General features: G+C 36.3%; 1 protein-coding gene across 2 annotated transcripts in view; it reads left to right on the top strand.

The window, feature by feature from the left end:
- The window catches only part of LOC150092698 (NAD-dependent protein deacetylase sirtuin-3-like), a 143604-nt gene extending 136780 nt beyond the window's left edge, over positions 1-6824 (top strand). For both annotated transcript variants that reach the window (XM_090414709.1, XM_090414710.1), the window contains exon 9: positions 6654-6824. In XM_090414709.1, coding sequence (XP_090270835.1) covers positions 6654-6745 — 92 coding nt within the window. In that variant the 3' untranslated portion in view covers positions 6746-6824. The remainder of the gene's footprint in view (positions 1-6653) is intronic.
- Positions 6825-18715: the final 11891 nt, after the last annotated feature.

The following is an 18715-nucleotide window of genomic DNA, read 5'->3' as shown; positions in this document are numbered from 1 at the left end:
TGAATCTGCCATCCCCCATGCCTTTTCCCAACATTCCAGCTTATTCATATCCCCTTGAAGAAGAGCCAAAACATCAGCACTATTACTAATAACCCTCCCAAGCTTCACATCATCTGCAAACAACTGAAAATCTTCCTGTAGTAGTCCTCTGACAATATCATTGAAATAAGATTGAACAGCAATGGTCCCATGTCTGAACTCTGTGGAATTCTACTTGTTACCTTCCAACACCCTGATACTGTTCCCTCATATACAACTCTTTGATATCTATCAGAGAGCCAATCACCAATCCAATCCACTAACCTGATATCCAGACCTGTATAATGAAACTTAAAAATCAACTTGTCATGTGACATTTGTCAAATTGACTTAGAAAAATACCAAAAAAATGACAGTGTATGCCTTGCTTTCATCCACTCATCTTGTTACTATATTGCAAAAGGTAACCAGATTACTAAAACAAGAACACCCTTTAACAAATCCATGATGGCTTGCATAAGTAATATTATCCTATCTGTCCAATTCTGTATATGAGTTCTTACCAATCTCTCCAAAATCTATTGTAAAAAGTAACCAGATTACTAAAACAAGAGTGCCCTTTAACAAATCCATAGTGGCTTGAATAAGTAATATTATCCTATCTGGCCAATTCTGTATATGAGTTCTTACTAATCTCTCCAAAATCTTAACAACTACAGAAGAAATACAAACAGGTCCTATAGTTTGGTACCTCCATTCTTCCACCACCTTTATACAGTGTTACTATCTTACCCTCCTTCCACTCTCTAGGAACTTGCCCCATTGCAAAACATTCATTAAATAGCCAAGTTAATGGCACAGTCAGTTCCATAGCACATCACTTTACAACAAGTGATGACAATCCATCCAGTCTCCCTGCCTTATTGACATTTAGTGTACTTAGTATTCAGAATACATCTTCTTCATTCACTTCTAACACTTCACCAATCATTATCCTTCTAGTAAAAAATTAAATCAACATTAAATACTGTTTTTGTTCCATTACTTTAAGTTGCTAATTTTGGGGATGGCTGCAGAGTGATAAATAGAGATCAAAAAAGGATATTAAAGGGTTACCAGAAGGAGGAGAAGAAAAAAAAAAGCAAAGTTTGTCTGTCCATCTGTTGCTAAGATATAATAGGAATAAATGGACAGATGAGCATGATTACAAATGAATCTGTATGAAGCTTGCATGTGAAGTGCATGGTAATTAAATGTATGGAATAAATTTGATGGATAAAAGAATTTCTGTATGACTGAAGTTCTGTTTAGCAACAAAATGGAAATACAGAATCAGAGAAACCAGCATTATTATTTAAAATAAAGAGCCAATAGGCTTCATTTTGGTGATGTAAACATTATTTAAATTTAGGGAATATTAAATCCCACATTTTTTTAAAACCAAATAAGAAACTTTCCCCACCTTTGCTACGAATTGCCCTAGTCTGTACTTCGTACTTTGGACTACGTGCTTTAGCTTACGCTAGTAGTCGCCGATACTTTTATAGTTACTATATTCGGCGTGAAACTCTTTGATTCCGATCTTTGAGTTTCTTATTAAGTTTTAAAACAATGTGGGATTTAATATCCCCTAAATTTAAATAACAGCATTATTATTATTATCATCATTATTATTACACCTTCCATGGAGTTAGCAGACTCATTGTAGGAGGTTCATTTAACTGACAACATATTTATCATACTGAATCTTAAAATACTTAACACTCTTGCATTAATTAGATATTTCTTTAATGATACATGCCATTCATCCACAATTCTCCATGTAAAAAATCCACATAGGCCAACTCTGGAAGTTATCACTCATAACTTTTAGGTGGCCAATGGTTCTTCCTCTTTTGCCTTCTACTCTTTTTATAATCTACTCTGGATTAATCCAATAAAATCCCCTCCTAACTTAAACATCTCTATCATATCACCTCTTTTCTTCCTTTCCACCAAACTCTGCAATCCACATTCCTTCAACCTCTCTCTCTCTCCATGGACAACATTCCAGAGCCCAGATATTGTCTTAGTCACTCATTTCTGGATCCCCTGTTTCCTCATCACATTGAAAACTGGGTAATCAAATCTGAACACTATAGTACAAGTGTGGTCTGACCAGTGCTTTATACAGTGGCACAACCACCTTCTTATCCCTACATGTTAGATTACTTCTTATCATAGCAGCACTTCAATGTGCAGTCTTTGCAACACTTGTAATATGCCCTCTAAACTTCAGTCTGCTGTCAGCCATCACTTCCAGATCTCAAATTTCATCCATTTCATGCAGTACAGCACCATCCAGTCTTATATTTCGGCACTCCAAAATTAAACACCTTGCACATATTAATATTAAAGCTACAACCCCCATTCATTTTTCCAATCCAAAAGTCTATTCATATAATTTTTATTATTATTATTATTATTCAGGCCGCCATGAAGTCAAAAGACTCATCATGGGAGGTCCTTCCTAAGAAACACAAGTCTATCAAGACTCATCGAGGGAGGTCCCTCCTAGGAAACACAAAGTCTGTCATACCACTCCTTAAATGTTGACCGTTCTCGCTCTCACCACTCCATCAGGCAGTGCATTCCATGGTTCAACCACCCTCCATGCAAAGAAACCACTCCTCACCCTCTTGCTCACAGTTTCCTTTTGTAACTTGCAGGGATGGCCCCTTGTCATGACTCCTTTCCGATGTTCAACCAAGCGAAAGAACTCCCCAGTGTCAACCCTGTAACCACCTCTCAACATTTTAAAAGTCTCAATCATATCACCCCTCCTTCTTCTATCCACCAAACTCTGCAGTCTACACTCCCTCGATCTCATAACTAACATTGTACAGTCCCAACACCATCTTTGTTATCTGCCTTTGTAGCCTTTCCACAGTTAATTTATTTTCTTCAAATCCTGGTTACCAGATCTGAGAACAATAGTCTAAGTTGGTCTGATCAGAGTCTTATACAACGGAATGATAACCATTTTTTCTCTGCAGGTCAGTGTCCTTCTCATTATTGCAGCAATCCTCTGCATTACCTTCACTACCTTTGCAATATGTCCCCTAAATTTCAGGTTTCTATCAATCATCAAACCCAGATCTCTTGTCTCTCCTACTTCCTCCAGTTTAACTCCTCCCATAGAGTATGCAGCATCCCATCGATGTGTCCCAAACCTCAAGACCTTACATTTTGCTGCATTAAACCCACACCCTATTCATTTGTTCATCTATCTAGCTTATTCAAATCCTCTTGCAGGGCTACCACATCTGCACTATTACTAATAACCTTTCCCAGCTTCGCATCATCCACAAACAACCGAATATTCCCTTGCAATTCACAGACAATGTCATTGATATAAAGGTTAAACAATATAGGTCCCAGTACTGAGCCCTGTGGAACCCCACTTGTAACCTTCTGCCTCTTTGATATTGCTCCACCATACACAACTCTCTGATCCTATCAGACAGCCAATCCTGAATCCAGTTGACCAGTCTGACATCCAGACCCATGTGCTGCAACTTGAATATCAGCTTATCATGTGGCACCCTGTCAAGTGCTTTGCTAAGTCTAGGAAAATGGCAGTATATGCCTTTCCCTCATCTAATGCTCTTGTAACTTTATCATAAAAGGCTAGCATATTGCTAAAACAAGAGTGTCCCTTCACAAATCCATGTTGGCTTTCACTGATAACATTACCCTCATCTGCCCAAAGAGGAAAGATCACATGGCAGGAAGGAAATGGAATTTATACACTTACCGAGAGATAATTACTTGAAGTAAAATGTGACTAAGGGATCTCGGGGTATGAGAGTTTTGGATCTTGTTACAGGGTCAGAAGACCTGTCCGTAACTAATGTGGATACATTGTCTCCAGGGGAAAGTGATCATGTTGTCTTGACTTGGGAGGTAGCAAAACATGTAGACATTCCAATTAAGAAGGGGTATATGTGGAACAACAATGCAGGTTATTATGATACACTTGGGAGACAGCTTGAAGCAGTACCATGGTATAAAGATCTGCATGGGGCATAGTCAAGGGGATATCTGTAGGAAGCAATATCACACTGTATACCCAAGGGCAGGGAGTGGGTAGGAGTTAGCTAGATGGATAGTGTTGTTAAACATGAACTGCAAAAACAGATGTGATGGAGGGTATATAAAGAGAAAGGTGACAGCTAACTCATGAACAGTAGTACAAGGATCAGGCAAGAAAGGTAACCAGCATGATAAGGAAGGAAAAATCAGATTATGAAAAGAAATTAGCAAAAGAGGCGAAAGGAAATCCCAGAGAGGTTTTTTGTTATGTGGCAAGTAGGAGAAAGAAAGACTATGAAAGAATAACTTTAACACTTTCATTGCCAAGCTGAAAATTGAAATTTCGTGTGGTGGCCAAATTTTTTTTATTTTTTTTATTTAGTTAGTGACGGCCACGCGATAACGCGTGATCGGCCGTTTGGTGAGAACTTGCATCGCGCGATATCGCATGAGTGGCAATGAACATGTTAATGAACACAGATGGTAGAGAGGTAACAGAGACAGACAAATTTGTTGAGCTGCCGAGTGACCGTTTTGCAAGGATATATCATCAAAGTGAAGATATTGTTATAGCAGAGATGAAGAGAGCTGATGTGAGAACTGAAGTTAATGAATTAGAGGTACTTAGGATATTGCAGAATCTGAATGCAAATACAGCTATGGTATTTGATGGGATATTGGCACTCATTTTAAGAGAATGCACAGAGAAACTTGATGTCTTTCACTAGGCTGTTTAATTTAAGTCTCAGCTCTGGTAAAGTCCCAAGAGAGTGGAAGGAGGGCAAAAATAATTCCTTTGCATAAAGGAGGATGTAAGTCTGTGGCAGCAAATTACAGATAATCATTATTTTAGGAGTGGTGGTAAAAGTACTGGTCAAAAAGAGAATTGGGGAATGGGTAGATAAGATACTCTGTGAGGGACAGCATGGCTTTGAAGTAGTCTGTTAACTTTTTATAATAGGGCATCAGCTGAGTTGGATAAATGGAATGGTTACATGATGATACTGTTGGATTTTGCAAAGGCATCTGACAGGATACCACATGGAACTCTGTTACATAAACTGCAACAAATGTGGATGGATAGAAAACTGGTGATATGAATAAAAGTAGCTGATGGACAGATACCAAAAAGCAGTATATGGAGAAGTAGAATTCAGGAGAATGCAGGTGACTAGTAGACACTGCTGTGCTTGTAGCACTGTTTAGTTTGTATATAAATTATATAGGACATAATTTGAAGGGAGATATTCATTTGTTTGCTGTTAATGCAAAGTTGGATAGGGTAATAGTTAATCAAGGTGATGTAGAGAGCTTGCAAGATGACTTAAATAGGCAGACAGTATGGGCAAAGCATAATGGCAAAATTTTCCAGCCTGGTTGGCCGAGTGGTTAGCGTATCTGCTCTCCAGCGAAAAGGCTGCAGGTTCGAATCCCTCCATGGACATGGATGTTTGTGATTGTCTGTGGAAATACTAGTAGTTGGCAGTAGATGGCGTTGGTGGAGTCAGCTGGTGGATTGAGTGGCGGAGACAGAGTTGTAGAGCAGGTGCCTTCCTTCGATGAGTCTTTGGACTCCCTGGAAGTATCAAATAATAATAATAATAATAATAATAATAATAATAATAATGGATGTCAATTTAATGTGGAAAAGTGTCAAGTTATGCATTTTAGGATACAAAGATTACAAGCTGTGTACTACATTGAGAGAACTGTACTCTAGAAAACTGATGAAGCCAGGAATCTGAGGGTAGTAGTAGATAGAGAGCTGAAGTTTGAAGGTCATATTGTTAAAGTAGCCAGGGTAGTTCACAGGATTACTTGATTATTGAAGAACACACTAACAAGCAGAGATAAGGAGTTATCCTTCACCTTTATAAAGCCTTGATACAACCACATCTCGATTACTCTGCTCAGGCCTGGTCACTTGGGTTTCTTGGGGATGAGGAAGTGGTGGAGAGGATCCAGAGGCAAGCGACTAAGATGGTGAGTGGTCTGTGAAATGCTTCCTATAAGAAATAGATTGAGAATTTGTGGATTGAAAAGTTGGTTGATAGGCAAAAAAGGGGGAGATATTGATAGAAACATTTAAGTTACTTAAAGGAATTTATAGAATTGATGCATGGGGAAATATTTCAACACTTGGCTAGAAGGAGCAGAACAAGAGGTCATCCCTACAAGTTTAAGAGTGCTGTTTGCAAGGGCATGAGGACTAGATTTTTTGCTTGGAGAATGGTGAATGAATAAAATGGGTTGCTTGAGTCATTTGTGAGTAGTTTGTTCAAGAAGAGATTTGATAGATATTGTGTTGATTGTTTGGGTTTCCTGTGATGACTTAGTATTCCATTGAGGTGCTTGTGCAATAATAATAATAATAATAATGTGTGATGTTTTTTAGGTAACCAAAGTAACATTTATGTTCATTTGAAATCTTCTGCAATGAGTCTGTTTATATAATAATAATAGTAATATATTATTATCATCATCATCATATTATTATTATTATTGTTTGATATATATATATATATATATAAAAATTTGTGACAATATTTGTGATAAGTACATATATGATTCTGATTAAATTGTCTATTTCCTTTTCACAGATGATGTTGTTTTGGGAGTTAAAAAGTTGATTGATAAATTGGGATGGAAAACAGATTTAATTGCAGTTATGAAGAAAACTGAAGCATCGTGAAATTTCAAGTATAATTAACAAAATTTAGCTATAAATTTTTTGTACATACTTTTGAATATAAATATAAATGTATGATTTTTATGCTGTGTTTATATAAGCTACTCAGAAACATTTTAAATTTGTGCAAGGTCTCTCAAAAATATAAATTACACATGGATATTTTTGCAAATTGGTTCTTATCCATGGAAATATATCACTATTTTTAAACATTTCCTATATGTGTTATTTTGTTTTACCATACAAAAGAACTTCCCAGTGTTAACCTTGTATATGCCTTACAACGGTTTAAATATCTGAGTCATATCACTTCTCCTTCTGTCTACCAAACTCTGCAGTCTGCATGCCCTCAGTCTTTTGATATCATTTTTGTTATCTAAATTTGCATCCTCTCTGAGGTTAATTTATCCCCTAAAAATCCTTGTGACCAAATCTGAGAACAATAATCCAAATGTGGTCTGATCAGGGTTTATATAATGGAATCACAACTCTTCTATGTCTGCTGGTTAGCATTCTCAGTATTACAACAATCCTCTGGGTTACCTTTGCTACTTTTGCAATATGTTCCCTAAATTCCCATTTTCTATCATATATCACCACAAGGCCCATTGCTTCCTTCACTTCTTCTAGTACAGTTCCTCCAACAGAGTATGCAATCTCCCATTGATGAATCCCAAACTTCAAGACCTTACATTTAGCTGCATTAAACTGACTCCATTCATTTGCCCATCTGTCCAGCTTATTTAAATCCTCCTCCAGCACTACTACTTCCCGGCTTCACATTGTCTGCAAACAGCTGAATATCTCCCTGCAGTCCATTGATAATGTCATTGATATAAAGTTTAAACAATACAAGTCCCAGTACACCCTTCCCGGCTTCACATTGTCTGCAAACAGCTGAATATCTCCTTGCAGTCCATTGATAATGTCATTGATATAAAGTTTAAACAATACAAGTCCCAGTACCTATCACTGAGAGACCCCACATGTAACCTTCTGCTTCCTAGATACTGCTCCCTGTAAACAACTCTCCATCTATCAGACAGTCACTTTAATAGTCACTTTATTATTGGAATAGGGTATGACCCTATTCCAATGCACCAACCTGATATCAAAATCCATATATGCTGTAACTTAATTATTAGCTTATCATGTGTCATCCTGTTAAATGGCTTTGTAAAATAATAATAATAATAATAGTATATGCTTTTCCCTCATCAACTGCTCTTGTTACTTAATTATGAAAGGCAATATTACCCTCATCTGCCTTATGCTGTATATGATCTCTCACTAATGTCTCCAAAATCTTAACAACTACAGAAGAAATATGAACTGGTCTATAGTTCAACATTTCCATTCTACCACTACCCTCCTTCCATTCCTTGGGCACCTTTCCCATAGCCAGACTCATTGAAAAGCCAGGTTAATGAAGTTGTCGTTCCTTACCACATTCTCTTAAAACACATAGTGAATCTTGTCTACTCCCACGATCCTATTGACATTTAGGGTATTTAGTATTTGTAACACACTCTCCTCTTGCATTTCCAAACCTTGAACCCTCCCACCCCTGTCATAATAAAATCCTCTTTTCCAGAATGAAATACCCTAATAAAGTGATTGTTAAACAACTCCGCTATGTCTTCTGCATCATTCACTCTGCTCCCATTTTCATTTAACAGTGTCATTTTTTCACAGTCATCTCTCCTCCTATTGGCCACATAATGAAATGATTCCTTTGGATTTTCTTTGATCTCTTCTCATATTCACATTCTGCCTTCCTTATTATCCTACTCCAGTATGTTCCACCTGACTGATCGCCTGGCATACTGGACAGACTGCATGAACGTGAGTTCACAGCTGAGTCATTGTTTTAACATTGATTTAATGATATTTTGATAATGAGCAATTGTAAAGGGAATAAAAATCCCTTATTGTTTTTCAGCCGGTATGCGAAACTAAGATTGAAAACTACGATCTAAACGTTTCATGCCGACGAACTGTCGGCGGATCCAAGCGTAAGTGATCACTTGGTAGTGTCACACCAAGGCAACTCGATGCAAAGGTGGAGCAAGCTCCCTCACTATCCTTGATATTTTCTCATAATGTAAAAACACACAGCTCCTAGGAGTTGTAGAACTGCTTTACATTATGAGGAGAGGTCACTACTCAGACCGGTTTCAACCTTTTTTTGAGGTCTCATCAGTGAGTAGCTAGACCTAGATAATATCAAAGTTTAAGTGAAAAGAACACCGTTTGGCTTTTCATCTTAATTAGCAATTGTATTGTTCTTGAGTGTGAATGTGTGGTTGAGTGAGGTTTATTTTTGATATATTTATACCATGACATTTTCTAAAAGGTCATCAACGTCGCTTTCCAAGAAAGTGAATCCAAATTACATTGTTCTGAATTGGTAGCAATAAGAACCACCCGATGTGCCGTAAACACAAAAAGATCCTATTTACTATCCCCTTAATATCCCCTTCTTAAACAAAATAAATTGCTCCCTAGTACTCTCAAACAACCCAAATTCCCAAACTCTTAAACCAACCAGACCACATGGCTGGCTCATAGTTTTCTGCTTTATTCATCTGAGGACATTTTAGCATAATGAAACAGACAGCATCTGTCATGTTTGTTGCTGGCTTGCTGTATATATAATAGGTTTTTTTATTCATAGTTTTTATTCTCCATTCTTTTGAAATCTAAATTTTATTAATTCATCTTTTTGGTTTTAATTTTTTGTCATTTGTTTTGAAATTCTTGTCTCTTTTCATATATTTTCTACATTGGTCACTATCTTGTACTCACCACTTTAAATTGCATATTGTCTTGGTTCCAGTCAAGTCTTTGTCAAGTTTTCACCATTCTTACCTTCAAGATACAGGTATGTTAATTAATATTCTTCTTTTTTAAACCTTAATAAATTCAACTGTTTAAGCCTAGTCATTAAAAAAGGATCTGCTCCATAGCCAAAAATAGCTTAGCTTTTTATCTTGCTAAAAATAATCTATTTTGTCTTGCCTGTAACTACTTGCCACATGCAAGTGGGTGAGCATTTTTTTCAAACCCTGGTTATGAGCAATGGGTGACAAAATGTAAATTGTAAAGTTTAGTGGATAGTTGTTTAAAAAAAAAAAAAAAAAGTGATATGATAAAGATGTTTATAAACCTGTGATTAGTTCATTGACTCCATAGTGATTTGTTATTATAATAATTATAATTTCGGAAAACGTATGACCTGCTTTTCTTTTTTTATTTATACAGAATCTTTTTTGGTCAACTGTCACTATAGCAGACTTGCTTACTAACTATAAACAACTACTGAAAAGTCCTGACCAGAATCCCATAAGTACAATGCTACATTAAAAAAATTTATTATATTATAACAAACTATTTCTTTTGTCCCAAGGAATGTGTAATAGCGAGAGTTAACTGTAATATTATTTATACTTATGTTTATTTATGCCATCATCATGGAGAATGTATCTTTTATCTTGATAATTGACATAAGCAAAAGGAAACCTCTTACTAGAAACAAGTGCAAATAACTCTAAGAACATTGTTTAAGAATTTATGATATATAAAAAAAACGTATTTAGAATTGTAAGTTTTTGCTTGGAAAATTTATATTTGATAAATCATATTCTATTTTTATTCTTTATCCAAGCATTAATGAACAGAAGTTTGCACATGACATGACTCCTTGACAAGGCTACTTATATGTAGAGGTAGATGACTTCACATAAAATCTTCCAAGTATGCGATAATGCACCAAGACTGGTTTCAGTCTTTTATTGAGGTCTCATCAGTTGGAATTAAACCTGTGGAGATACTGACTTCTGCATTGATTAGATCTCTGTACCTCCACAGGTCTAGCAGTAATTCTCAAGAAGTTAGCTTTTCCCACTCATACATTAAGAAAACACATACACACATACAGCACTTCATCAACAAGATTAAGGATCTTACATGAAACACTGAAGATATTTTGGTCAGTTTTGACTCCACTCTCCTGCTTATTAATGTTGCCATCAAAGACACAATTCCTCTGTTATAAAACAAATTTTCACCAGATATTATTTTCCTCTTCTCATGTCTTGTAATTAAGATACTTTGTCTGGCAGAAGAAATCTCCTAAAAAGAGAGTCCAGCTATGGACTCTTCATCCTCCCACATCTCAGTAGCAAATTTTTACACACAGTTTTTTTTTTACTTTTTAACTTCTCTCTTTTAAAACTAAAAGCATGGCTCAGATTATGTTAATGATCTATTCATCATCTAGCCATATGAGTTCAAACTTTTGAGGTTTTCCTTAGCCACTTGAACAAACAACATAAAGTTTATATTGGTACTTGAAAGGTAGGGTTCTTTTCCTTTCCAGGATGAACTATTATGTACCTTCTATCAGGTTGTCTGCTTTTTCAGTTTATTGGTGTGATTAGATCAATGTCATATTATATTGGTGGGATTATGCTTGAAGAAACTGATGAGGCTAGGGATCTTGGAGTTTTAGTAGACAGAAAATTAAAGTCTAAGGGTCATATAGCAAACATTGTAAATATAACTCAGAGAAGAATGGCAATGCTGAAATGAACCTTGACATGTAAAGACAAGGAAATCATTTTGCCTCTTTTATAAGGCCATGATAAGACCTCTCTTGGACTATTGTGTGCAGGTCTAGACTCCTGGTTTCTGTGATGATTCTGATACAGTGGAGAGAGCGCAAAGGAGCATGTCAAAGATGATATCAGGATTGTGGAATACAGATTATGAAGAACAGATTGTGAATTTGTAGGCTGCAGACACTAGTAAACAGGAGATAGAGGGGTGATTTGAGACTTACAAACTTCTGAAAGGGTTATACGGTATTTTAGCAGGTGGAATTTTTCATTTTATAGAGGGTAGGGAAAGGACACAAGGGCATCCATGGAAGTTGAGAATGAATGCTGTCAAGAAGGGGGCTAGAGTTTTCTCTCATAGAGTAGTGCATGATTAGAGAATGGATTGCCATTGGATGTTGTATGTACAAGTAGTGTGAATGAATTCATGAACAGGTATGACAGCTGGTGCAAATAGTATGGCCTTCCTAGATGAGTTCCTGACTCCCTGGAGGTTCTTAATAATAATAATTATTATTATTGTAAAATAGTGCACACACAATGCAAAACATGCATGTAGACTCCCACCATCACTACACCCATAAACTTTAGTGTGATTAACACTTTTAAACAAAGGGCCTTATTCATTTGCATTAATGAGCAAGCCGTAAAATGAATTCCAGATCATCCAAAAAACCTTCCAGAATGGATATACTGAGAAACCTCAACAAAATCCTGCATAACATTTATTCAAAAGAAACACATTATAATTTGGCTATAATCATCCCATTGTGAAAATACAATTGAGTGACTTTTAAATGTTACCCTCAAAATTAAGGATCTTCTATTTAGAAGCGTTAGACGAACTGAAATCTCTTTAGAATCTATTGCACTTGTTGCATTCCCTACATTGGCAAAACAGGGAGAATTATCTTCAACAGACAGGATCACAAGAGGTATATCAAATAGCATTGTTGGTCAACATGAGTTTTGGTTAACTCAGTCACAAACATTTATACAATTCCTCTGTATGTGCCCAATAAAATTTCAAATTGTAAGGCCAATTATGGAAAAAAGAAAGAAAAAAACCCACCAGAAAACTATTGTCATAAACAGTGTTGCTAGATTGTGCTTCTGTTGCACCATTATGTTGCCATAAGCACAGAGTCACTTTGGCAACCATCCAAGACAGACATATCAAAGCAGTGCTTTCCCATTACTCTATTTCATGCTAAGTAATAATTAATATTCTGTAAAAGTTCACCATGCCCAAAAGGAAAAGTGATATATCAGAGAAATCCAATAAGAAGAAACATGAAGTTATTACTTTGGATACGAAAAAAGTTTGATAATGGTCAAAGCAAGGCAAGCATCAGCATAGTGCTGGGCTTTGACGAGTTTATGGTACAACTAATTTTGTCAAAACCTAAGGAATACTAGAGTAAGTAAAGTAGCATCAACATCTTTTAGTATGCAGTGCACCAGAGAACAGAAATCCTATTTTGGTTTAAATGAAGGAACTTGAGCAGATATTTCAAAATTTGGAAACTGTTAAAAACAAAATATGGATTTAGATCTAAATGTGGAAAGAAGAAGCCTGTTAGTTTCCAAAACCCTAGAAAATGGAATTAGCTGCTATTAAATTATATGAAGTTAAAAGGAAGGCTACAACTGTTTGAACGAAGCTTGACAAATGTTTTTCTAGAAGTAGCATATCCATTTTTCACTTGTTTTCACATATATTAAAGAAATGAGATGATCATTTTTCGCTTAATTCCTTTTCATCATTCTTTATATTTCTATCAGTCAAACAGTTAAAAAGTATTTTAACCACCCTACTGACTGCATGGATCAAATCCATCAAAGATGTAAGCATCATATTCGTATTGTTTTTTTTATAATATCCGATGGTTATATTGACTTCAACGGGCACTTTGCATCTGTGTAATTATGGATGTGCATATATATGTCCAGGCCAGTTAAAGGCCTAAATTAAGTATCCTGATGAATGTATGGATGAATTAGAATTTTTTCCATTGGTTTTTAACTTCAATATATATGCACTTTGATATATATTGTACACTTGTTGCACGAATTAACCTGTACCTACATTAGGGAAAATCAGGTGTCTGGTCATGCGATTGATACTAACCACAGAATTGAGTGACAAGGAATCTACCCATGTTATACCATAATAAGTTCTGACTTATCAGAATTTAAGGAAACTTATGAGATCCATCATCAACTCTCCCAACCTAAATAAGCATAATAACCTCAAGATTTCAAGAATCTGGTTTGCTGTTGTCACACCTCGACTTTTTGATCAATCTCCAGTCAGTCAACATAATAACAACTGAACTCATTTCCTGTTTCCACATTGATTTTCACATGACACTTGCTTTTTATCACTGTATCTGCTGTAAACCCAGTTTGGAAAGATATGACATTGCAACTGGAATTAGAATTTCCTGAAAAGATTTTCTTCAGAAGAAGATTGTGCATGTGTTCACATGGCCAATGTGCTTGTATGCAGGTTGATCATAATCTGATTTTGTTTTCTTTAGCATTCAGATGGCATAGTCGTGGTGTCAGACAGATGTCTAGCCTTGCTCTGTTTCCATTGAAAATTTAAAATATCCCATGGCATCCCCACGTGTTTACTGTGTTTACTGTAATGCTACAGTACACAGTTTGAGAACCACTGCTATAGGGAATACAGGATATGTCTTGATTATGTCTAGAGTGCAAGAACAAGTGAGAAGGAATTTGTTGATTTGAAACTTGGCTGGATGAGATTATGCTTACAGGAACAGCAATGAATGACGAGCAAAGTATTTTCAGAGAAAATGTGTGGAATGTTCCTAATCATAGCAGAAAAACTGAATCCTGCAGGAGTGGTGATTCAGAATGAGATACAGTAGACTACAGAACAAATGGTAGAAGCTAACATGATGAAATATCCAGTTGGCATTGCTATAGACTACTGGGGGGGGGGCAAGAAAATAACTATTTTGGGCAACATATGATGGAGGAGACATACGTGATATAAGAAGGAGACTTATATGTTAGTGGAGGAGACTTATATGTGATCCAACATATGATGGAGTATAAACATGCTAAAGAAATCAAAATCAGCTATTTAATTCAGTTATTTAATTCTCCAACTATACACAATGTCATCTGCTGCCATTTGTAATTTACAGATTTTTACCTGTAAATTGCATGTTCACTTAGCCAATTTGCCTGTATGCAGGTTGATCATAATCTGATTTTGTTTTCTTTAGCATACTTAATATTCCTCTAATCTGTACATAAAACTATGCATTACTGTTTCTTTTCCCAAAATTCTCTCTACATCATTTTCTTTAATATATTATTGTTATTATTATCATCATCTGACCTCCATGTAGTGAGAGACTCATTGTGGAAGGTACACACTATTGCACACAATGCTCATCCAATGGTGCCTTAAACTGATTCAGTGTGTCTACATTCACAACACACACTCAGGCAATGCATTCCACTCACCAGCCAATCTCCATTCAAAGAACCTTTCCCTCACTCCTCTACCCACACCCTCCTTATACAGTTTCCAGCAATGGCCTCTTGTTCTAGCCCCCCCCCTCCCATTTTATGAAAAATCTCTTCCATGTCCACCTGATAACAATCTCTGACTAGCTTATATGTCTCAATCATATCCCACCTCTTCCTCCTATTCACAAGGCTTTGCAACTTACATTCTCTCAATCTGTCCTCGTACTTCACATTCCAAAGACCACTGACCACCTTTATGAATCTTCTCTGGACCATTTCCAATGTATCGTACTCAACATGAAAACAAGACAACCAAATCTGTGCATAATAATCCATATGAAGCCTGATCAAAGCCTTATACAATGGTATCATAACATCTCTATTTCTGCCATTATCCGATGTGTCGTCTTCACAACTTGTGCAATGTAGCCCCTGAATTTCAGGTCCTTGTCCATAATCACTCCTAGATCTCTCATCTCCTCTACTTCTGTTAACGTTTCCCCACTTTGCATTCCATTGTTGCTTACCAAAGCTCAAAATCTAACACTTTGCAACATTGAACTGACAGTTCCACTTATCTGCCCACTCATGCAATCTGTTCAAGTCCTCCTGTAAAGATACACCCCTCTGTCCAAAAAGAAACCGAACTTTTGATAGAAAATAAAACACAGGCCAATTATAATTATTCAAATCATTTATTTCAATCAATATACTCTCTCTCAGCTTTGGTACAGCGTTTGGCACGGTCAATTAAATCGTTAAATGAGTTTTTTATATTGCTTTTTGGGATACTGTTGAGGGTCATGGTTACTGCTACTTGAACGTTTTCAATGGTGTCTTATTGCTTTCCTTTCATCGGCAAATGAAGTTGGGGGAAGAGAAAGAAGTCACAGGGTACCAAATCAGATGAATACAGTGAGTGATCCAACATGCAAACTTGGTTTTTGCTCAAAAACTGCCTCACAATGTTCAAACAATGAGATGGTGCATTATCATGTAAAAGTGACCAGCTGCCTGCATCACAATATTCATGCTGTACACAACAAATCTCCCTGAATTCTCACTATCAGTTGCTTCAAAACTTCAAGATAAAACTCACTTGACCGTTTGACCAGGCAGAACGAATTCTTTGTGGATAATGCCCTTGGAATCACAGAAACAAATCAGCATTGTCTTTACTTTTGACTTCTCCAGCGACTTTTTTTCGGATGCCCCTCTTCTTGTTGTCTCTAGTGCTTTGTTTTGGGCTCATACTCAAAACACTACATTTCGTCACTAGTAACAATCGTTTCAAGGAAGTTTGAGTCCTTACGAGTGGTTTTAATGAGGTCCTTGCAGTGTTCAATTCAATACATTTTTTGGTTGTCGGTCAGCTTCTGGGGAAGAAATCGCGAATTCAATTTACGAAGGCCCAAGCTCTTGGTCAAAATGTGCACAGTTGATTTTGGAATCCCCCAATTCATCTTCAATCAATCGCATGGATGATTTCGGGTTTTCTTTGATGAAATCACGCACTTTTTGGATGTTAACTTCACTCAGTCCAGTTTTTGGATGGACGGCTGTTCGTCGTTCTCAAGCGTCTCACACTTTGAAATCACTTAAACCACTCGTAAATTTGAATACGGGATAAGCATTCATCACCATATGCTTTTTGAAGCGTTTGATGTGTTTCGGTAAAACTTTCAATGTTTGCACAAGTTTAACACAAATGTCAATTGCAGCTCTCTGTTTGAAACTCATTTTCCGACTGTTTGTCAAAACGCACTGTCACTCTTGACACTATAACTCGGCTTCTAATGAAACAAATGTCATAAATAGTTGACACAACACTAATGAAGGTTGCCGCTTTCAACAACAAAAAGATATAACAGGTGGCACCACTAATTTCTTCTATTTTTGAAAAGTTCGGTTTCTTTTTGGACAGAGGATGTATAACATCTGCTTGACTCTGCATTACTGTCTCCAATTTTGCAATATCTGCAAACAGCTGTATATTACTAGTTAAACCCATCCCAATATTATTAACATACAAATTGAACAACAATGGTCACAAAACTGATCCCCCTATGGTACACCACTTACTCTTGAAGTGGTGTACTGCATATCCAGAAATATAGGAAGGTCACTTCTTCTTTCCGGATACAGCACCCCATATAAAACTTTCTGATACCTATCTGACAGCAAGTCACTGATCCAACTTAGAGGTCTGTTATCCAATCTTATTTGTTTCAATTTATTTAATAGTTTGTTATGTGGCAGTCTATCAAAAGCTTTTGCAAAATCCAAGTACACCACTGTATATGCATCTACCCTGTCCAAGGTATTTGTCACCTTGTTATAGTATATAAGTAAGTTAGTAAAATGATCTCCCTTTAACAAACCGATGCCGATAACCACAGAGAATTTCTGTATCCTACTTCTCACCAATCTCTCTGGTACCTTCACCGCAACTCCAGATATACAGATTGGCCTGTATAATTTGAAGCTACAGCCTTATCACCACCTTTATGCTGTTGAACAATTTTACCCTCCTTCCACTCCCTTGGAACCTGTGCTATTGTAAGACTCTTATTATATATATACACACAACCATCTTCATGCACACAACTGCCACTTTCAGTCCACTCTTCCTGTGACATGTCTCCCTGTCCACTCTCCCCCCCATTTTCCTGTTCCTCTTGCATTCCCATTCTCTCTATCTCTCACACTACTACTGTTTTCACTGTCAAGCACTTCTGTCTCTTTGATAATTTGAAGAGACAGAATTTTTTACTTCTTTATTTTTTCATTTTTCACTTCATCTCTTGCTTGCATCACACACTGTACTTCCACATGCTGTGTGCTTCCATCCAGCAACACTTTCTCCAGTGCATTCACTCCAAAGCCATTCAAATGCAATCTATCACTTCTGTATAATTTCATTCTTCCCTCAAACATTAAAAAAAATGGTATATATGGCATATATGTAAAAAAATGATTTTGGAAGATTAACTGTTTTAAATAAGGTGATGAAGAAACAGTTGAATTATCAAAAAACCAATTTCCTAGGATCTGTCATATTGTGGCAATAATACATTTAATGCTGCGATGAGAATAGATTAGAAGCTAGAGCAGATTGTTTACAGGTTTAAAAAAAATCTTGACTAAAGCACAGTGGTTATTAAATAACATTTAAAGTATGTGTGTAGGCAAACTGATAATGTTGACTTAATTATTCAGTCTGAGTCTCAGCATATGATCACAAAGTAGTAGAAAAAAGACAAGCTGGCTACATTATACAAAAGTAGTGCCAAAATGAAATAGTATGTTATGAGCCATTTAGTATTTATGGAGTGGTAGTTAAAGTCTTAGAAAAGTTGATAAACATTCAAATTTAGGATTGAGTGGTCAAAATTGGTACTCTACAGTATACAGCATGTCTTTATTTTTATTAAGGAGAAATATTAATAAGGTGAGAGGAAATAAATACATCAAGAAGAATATTACTGAAGTTCAGTATTTGACATTGCACAGAAAGTTATTGTATAAACTTGGAACAACTGCAGGTGGTAACTAGTGGCATGACTGACAGGCATCAAAAAGTGGTGTATTGATAGACAGACTAAGAGGAAGATGGCTAACAGAGTACAAAATGATTCTGTCTTTTTAATGGTAATGCCATCCAAGAGATATGGCATACATTAGATCCATGGATATGCAGAAAGTCAATGAGAAGGAAGAAATTTCTTAATATTGGATTAGAAGACTGTAGATTGTACTATAGAGGTAATGATGTTACATGGATTACTAAGCCATTTAATATAAAGTCATTAGCCTCTATTTACAAGCATGCTAGTCATGG

The sequence above is a fragment of the Typopeltis vanoorti genome, chromosome 25 (genome assembly GCF_054136105.1).
Source record: "Typopeltis vanoorti isolate ZY-2024b chromosome 25, IOZ_Tvanoo_1.0, whole genome shotgun sequence".
NCBI classification, from domain to species: domain Eukaryota; kingdom Metazoa; phylum Arthropoda; class Arachnida; order Uropygi; family Thelyphonidae; genus Typopeltis; species Typopeltis vanoorti.
The sequence above is the reverse complement of the archived record's forward strand: the minus strand, read 5'-3'. Positions and strand labels throughout refer to the sequence as shown.